At 31.1% G+C, this 7092-nt stretch overlaps 1 protein-coding gene across 3 annotated transcripts in view; it reads right to left on the bottom strand.

Annotated features, from left to right (window-relative positions):
• Window positions 1-628: 628 nt before the first annotated feature.
• The window catches only part of LOC129750129 (uncharacterized), a 30835-nt gene continuing 24371 nt past the window's right edge, over window positions 629-7092 (bottom strand). For 2 of the 3 annotated variants that reach the window (XM_055745357.1, XM_055745359.1), the window contains one exon: window positions 977-1227. In XM_055745357.1, the coding sequence (XP_055601332.1) occupies window positions 1169-1227 (59 nt within the window). In that variant the 3' untranslated portion in view covers window positions 977-1168. Of the gene's footprint in view, window positions 876-976; window positions 1228-7092 lie in introns of those variants that run through there. The other variant, XM_055745358.1, reaches the window with a different exon arrangement.

The following is a 7092-nucleotide window of genomic DNA, read 5'->3' as shown; positions in this document are numbered from 1 at the left end:
CTTCATTTGAGGTACCGATGCCTGCTATTTCATTAGCAGCATCCCTCGATCGCATCAAAATTTTCATTTTGGTTTTAGAAACCGGCATAGCACGTATAAAATCGTCACCAAATTTCTTCACCAGACTTTTAGCAATCTTCGCAGCAGATATATTTCCGACATTTGTTTCAGCCATAACGAGATATGGCCCAGCATAATTTTCGTGATATTTCCGCACTCGAACTTCATTTTTCGATGACCTTGGTGTATCGTTGTGGGTCATTGCACCGCTCGACAATAGCGTGTGGAAGGAGAGAAGAAAAATAAATTAGATTTCGATTCAGCTCACACACACGATGTGCAACGTACCGTAGTTCAAACGAATTTCCAATATATTCTCAGATTTTTTTTAATGGTGAATTTTTTTTATTTATTTATTTGAATTAAATTATTGTGAATCAGTTTACTCGAAAATCATTTTTTTTCTTTCAGTGAATAAAAGTATTCACATGAGTTTGGAAATTCTGGCCCAGATATACTTACGAATAGTAGCAGCATGTAATATTCCCGTTCCCGGATTTCTGAATAATTAATCGTATACTTTTTAATGCTTTTTTATTTTTGACCATGTGATTAAATAAACACTAACTTTGCTCGAAATATTTTTATTTGTTTCGGATATTTTACAGGTAGAGTGCTCATCGCGGCGGTAATTGTTTTTACGTAATTAACAAACTGTGTTTTGGTTTAATATTTCCCAGCCGTAATATGGTTACATCAATACTTTTTTGTCAAGAATGTTTTGTAAATAAAATACTGTTAAGCGAAAGAGATTTGTTTTCAATTATAAGGATAGACATGCCCTGCAACAGACGCAAGCCATTTGAAGGGATAACCTGGAATTCAAATTATCGATGAGTTCGGATATCAAGAACTAAAGGAATTAACACTGAACAGTGCGAAAATCGACAAGAAAAATAAATTAAAATAGACAGAGTGAATCAATAAATTCCATTCACCATATTAGTTAAATTTATTCATCTAGTTAAAATAGCCTCGTCTTTTGGATCTTCTATGCGTTGGTTGACGTATAATATCTTAGGTTCGTTTGAGGGTAGCTAAAATTCGAGGATGGTCGTGGATGAAGTTTCATGTACAGTAGAGAGAGTTGATGCATCCGATGGTGTTGTCAGTATGCATATTGAAAGTGTGGATCAGTTAAGGTTGCACAACAACTGCACGGATAACCTACAAAATATGCCAACAAATAAATATTACGAAATTTAGTTTCAAAACTGTTCAAAAAGAGTAAAATTGTATAGTTTATCGTTTAGGACATAGAATAAAGGTAACAAGACCATCTACCAAACCCATTGTTATGATATTAAATATGACTTTTTCACCTATAGGTAACAAAATTTATATCACCAATCATGAACATATCCTTTGAAGAGGATGAAAATCCCGTTCAAAAAAAAATTTTTTTTCATACATGTTTCAAACGTTTGGTAAAATAAAAATTTTTGGTTTTTTTAAACGCTCAATATCTGTTTGAAACATTTAAAAACAGGTTTGACGGTAAAGTGCATCTTTCAATATATTTCTGGTTGTGTTAAAGAATTCACAAATTTAGGATTTTCAGAATCCATGGGGGATAGAGTACCCTCCCGATTCTAAATTCCATCATATTTATCCGAAATCAACCCGCTAAAATAAAAAAGTCCCTTTAAAAGTCTTGAACTTCGGTCTGAATCGAAATTGTGCCAGATATTTTCTCTGTATCGTATGTTTGTTCCAAATTTGGAATCCGATCTTTAACTCTGAATTCTTGTTCTGGTTTTTTATTTTTTATTCTTAATCTGAAATCTGAATTGAATTTTTTATTTTTTTTCTTCTCTAAATCTCTTCAATTATGAACCTAAATTGAAGCCCAATCAAGGCCGGATAAAAGGGGGGGGGGCAAAAGGGGCAATTGCCCCAGGCCCCCCGGCTCAGAAAATCGGAATGAAAACTTGCAATATTTTTCCTCGTGAAATAAAATCTAGAATAGTTTTTCTCTTACATAAGTTTAGGGGGCCCCTAAAGTAAGAAGGGAAGGAGTTCTCCCCTATTTTGCGAGCTGAGAATATCAAAATCCTGGTATGGAATTTCAAAATTTTGAACCCAAAATCTGGACAGTAATGTAAACCGAATTCGAAAAAAAATTAAGAAGAATATGAGGGAAAACCTCAAATTTTCAATTTTTTTTATCGAAACATATTAAGTAAAATAAATAAAAAACATTTCCTCATTATCATAACATACAACCGTCTTGCACAATAATGATGATTGTTATTACGTTAACTTTCCAAGTAATGGTTAATGCACTAAAATAGTAGCTAATTTTGCCAAAACTGGCTCACAGTGCTAAGCGAGAACAGAGAAACTTTATGATAAACATTTCAGAATTTTACCCGGGCAGTAAACGTGTTAATACCGGCTATTATTATAAATTTTTACATTTCAATAATTGAAATTTCCGTTGGTCTATAAATTCCTTTTTTTCTCTCTATTCTTAAAAAATCATTAAAAAAAACTGTAGTTGCTTAAATTGGATCAATCGACTTTAGATTTGGAAATTGGACCAGAGCTACGTTATTGAATTTCAATCTCAATTTCTGTCTTAGACGTCAAATTCGTATTGAAACATTTTTAACTGATTTAACCAAAATTTTCTCCTCTACTGAACTAAATATACCGAGATCAGCATATCATTTTCCCAATGATCTTTCTCAAATTATAATAAAAAGATCTCATAGTTTAAATGCTAATATCATTGAGTGATTTTCTTAAAATGAATATTTCTATGTTTTGAATCCTATATTTTTCCAGATTAAATTCATTGAGATTTTAAAGACTTGTGTTGTTTCTTTAGTTAATGCAGTTCAGTTTCATAGTATTTTTTGAGGATCTTTGTTTAAGGTACAAAACTCATTTGTATTCCTTATCTGACTTTTTTCGATGATAACTGAATTTGTGTTTCAAACATTTAATCTCTATTCTGATTTTTTTCAAATCGATCATTTTAGCATAAAAATTTGATAAGATTTTTTTTTTATTTGAAGAGAATCATATTCATTAACGTCTCATGAAAAGGTTTTTTTATTTCAAAGACATAAAATTGAAATTCACGTTTGATGCAATTTCTGCTATGGCTCTGATTGTAACTTTGAATAACTTTTTTTTAAATTTAATTCATATTTTGTTTCTCAAAACTTGATTTAAAACTATCATTTAGATTTGAGCCACTAAATTGTGGTTCTAAATATAACCTGATGTTGAGTTTTGAATTCTTAAACTCTTATATCTGTAGATACCACTATGGCATTCGAATTTATTTATTTTGTTTATTTTTTTTTTTTAATTTTGTATTCTATGTTTCAAATCCTCATGATATTTACTAATTAGGTAATTATGTTTCGATAAAGCCCAAACCAGACTAATGATGAAATGAAAATCATTTAAAAATCTATCGGGTCATTTTTTCTTAATCAATGAATTTTAGTTGGTAATAAGGGTATTAAAAAAAATGAGAATTTAATTTTTCATTTCGAAGCATATTTTTGAAAAATTTCCAAACTCTTCCGAGATGTTTGCACATGATTATTTAACAATTTTTATTTGAGGATACCAGAAACTATCTTCTACGCAGACAACATGGCTATTTGAAGACAGTTTACTAAACTTATCTCCAGTTTTTTTACACATTTAAAAGGTTATGTTTTCTCTGGGATAGTATTTGAAAAAAAAAAATCGAATCATAGGGGCCCCCCGAGAAAAATTGCCCCGGGCCCCCCGATGACTTAATCCGGCCCTGAGCCCAATAGCCTTTCACGAAGAGAGTATAACGTTTCTTGTATAGATGTTCCGAATAGGCCGTTCGCCGAATACCGAATATTGACCCTTTCAACTATTCGGTCAAACGAACATTCGGTCGGATATTCTGTTTGGTTTTGAATAAAAATACAAAAGCGATTATTTTGATTTCCTTCTATTTCTTCCATCATAATGCCCCATTTTATGATCTTTTTAAAGTAGGGGTCTCTCTGATTTAAAAAATGTCGCCAATAACTGATCAGATGACTTGTCGCTCCTAGGGCCTTTATCATCAAAGGGAATGAGTTCCTGTAAAATCTGGCCACAACACGTCGAAACAGTTGCCAAGCAATTTGAAATTACTTTTTTGATATCGAAATAGATGAAAGTCGAATATGAGCTAGACATCTTCAAAATAGTTGTTTAAAAGTACGACTATTTTAACCTTAAGCATACCATGCTTTAAACCACACGGTCGGGCAATTGAGGATGATTTTTTAAAAAATTTGAAAAATGTCAAATTCGAACAAAATCTAGTCCAGAAACATACAAGATGACAGTGAAAAAAATAACTTGAATTTTAAAGTTCTCATTGAATCACAACAACAGTTTTAAAATCGTATTTAGGAAATAAACAAAAATTCATGTTAATTTTGAAATAGTTTAAAAATCGTTTTTGGACACAAAATCATGAAATTTTGAAAGAGAAAATAGAGTTTTTTTTATTTAGATTAGCAAATAATTTGAATAAAGCCGGGCATCCGGCCAAATTTGACTTATCTCGAATTCTTTATTGGATTTATGGGAAAGTCTGGATATTTCAAGAAAATCCGGGATAATCTATAATCAAAGTATAAAGCGATTCTTGTTTGCATTCTCCTGTACGATCTACAGTTAAAGATACACGGATACACCTCTAATGTTCAACATTACTTTTGGATATTTTATAAATTATCCAAAATGATTTGAAAAATTTGACAAGTCTGTGATTTTATAAATTTAAAAAATAAATATTTGGCCTATTCGGCCGAATACTTAGCATTTAGCTCAACTATTCGGTGAGCCGAATGTTCGGCCTAACGGTTTTTGGGCGGTATTCGGCCGACCGATGTCATGTGATGAGCTAGGGTAGATGGTTTGATATTCAATGAAATATTTAAAAAAAAATATGCTGCTATGGAATTATTAGGAATTGAAAGGATGCCCTAAGGCAAACAAAATTCTTCGATGAAGTATAAAACTTTTTTTTTCTCGCAAGTTACTAAAGTTATATATAAGTAAAATATCAGCTTCAAAAACACGTTTCACAACTAGAATTTTATCAAAAAATAATCAAATTCAAACCTAGAATAAGAAAACGCTACTCAAAAACGTGATATTAAAATTTGATCAGTAAACGAGGGAATGTATTTATTATTTCTTGTAACGTAACACAAATTCTTGCATGCGAAATTGAAGTTGGAACTTTTTATAAACAATTCTGCAATTGTTTTGACTTCGAAATTTAAATTTAAATACATACTCAAATTAAGTTTTAACACGCATCAGGAATCTATAACGGAATCGGAGTTCTAAAATTTTAGTTCTGAAACTACATTTTAATTTTCAAATCTGCATCTCAATATAAAATTTGAATTCTCATTCTGAATATGAAATTTAGATCTCAGCCTGAAATATAAATATTCAATCTGAATCTGAATTATGAATTCGAGTTCAAAAACTGAATTCTGCTCATCTAAATTTAGCATAGAAATTTTGTGATAGCTAAATCAAAATTTTATCTCTTTGTCATAAATCTTATCATAAATTTAGATTCTCAAATTTAAATCGTCATTCAGAGAATGATTCCATTGCCGGTGCATTATTTTGAGCCTAAATTAAAGAAGGAATTCTAACTGCGAATTCAGAATATGGATAGGATAAGAGTGTCAGTTTTATTAGGAAATTGCATACTTTTCCATTAGAATCCTGAATCTCAATTTTCAATACAGTCTGGGTTTAAAATGTTACTCTAAATTCTCAATTCATGCATTTTGCTTTGCATTTTGACCCTGAGTCCAAAATATTTGTTCTTTTCTTGAATAAAATAGTTCAAATGAAATTTGAACCTGGACGTTAATAAGGTTATAACATTTTTTGTTTGAAAATGAATGAAAATTCTATATAAGCCGCTTGAGACTAGAACGGTCCAAGAACTCAAAAGCTACTTTCGAAACTTTCAGCGTACACGATTTTCTATATAATTTCATAATAGGTCTCATATTAAATCATTAAAATTTGTGAAATTGTGCTTAGGGAAGAATGACTCCATTAAAAAAAATATTGTGAGTAAACGTGTGAAATGCAGTTTTTGTTTTAATTTTTCAACATCAGTTCTTTTGCCTTTTTTCCTCAAAACAGCACTAAAATGTATACTTCTTACTTTTGAAGACATAGGTACCTACATACTTACGTTCGAGGTACAACCCGATTCAGAATTGGTAGACAAGACTCTTTTGCATTACTACGTGCTTTACAATTCACAGATTTTCAGAACTCGTGGCGTGTGATATTTATGATTATTTAGGTATGCAGTATGATTTCGATAGTAAATAAGTTCCGAAAAGTGTTAATTGTAGAGAAATGTAGATGAAGAACCAATCACGAGGAAGGTTCTCAGGCGCGAGAATCCTGCCGTTAATGTATTCCCCTGTTATTCGAGTTAGATATGAATCGGGTGCAAGAAAAGGTAGAAGGATATGTGCTGTTCGGAAATAATTCACACGTGATCTCAACAGGACTGGTCAACATACTTGTTTTTATTAGAACTACATAGTTTTGCTGGGTTGTGAAAAATACATCTTTTATAAGCATTTCTTCTTTCGTTTAATTCGAACTATATACTGGATTGTTTCACTACGGGGTTTCAAAGTTTTCGAGATTTTTATAAAATGAGCAATTGACTACTATAGGTTCGTTTGAACATTTTTAAACAAGTGAAGTTTGGACGGAATCATACGTTCTCTTAAATATACCGTTTCTTAGACCGTTTTTTTATCACAAATCTTCATTTCAGATTCATTAAGTACTGGAAATACTCGCTCTAGCGCATACTCTTAAAAGTTAAGTAATATTTTCTATAAATCTAGATTTAAGTACGTTTTGTAAAGAGTAACTTCGAGTTTCAAACGAGTCACATTAACAGTGATGTATATTTTTTTAAGTATAATATTTTTCAAAAGCACATTGCATGTGCTACTAAATGTTTACGGATCTGTT

This window comes from Uranotaenia lowii, chromosome 2, assembly GCF_029784155.1.
Source record: "Uranotaenia lowii strain MFRU-FL chromosome 2, ASM2978415v1, whole genome shotgun sequence".
Lineage (NCBI taxonomy): Eukaryota > Metazoa > Arthropoda > Insecta > Diptera > Culicidae > Uranotaenia > Uranotaenia lowii.
The sequence above is the reverse complement of the archived record's forward strand: the minus strand, read 5'-3'. Positions and strand labels throughout refer to the sequence as shown.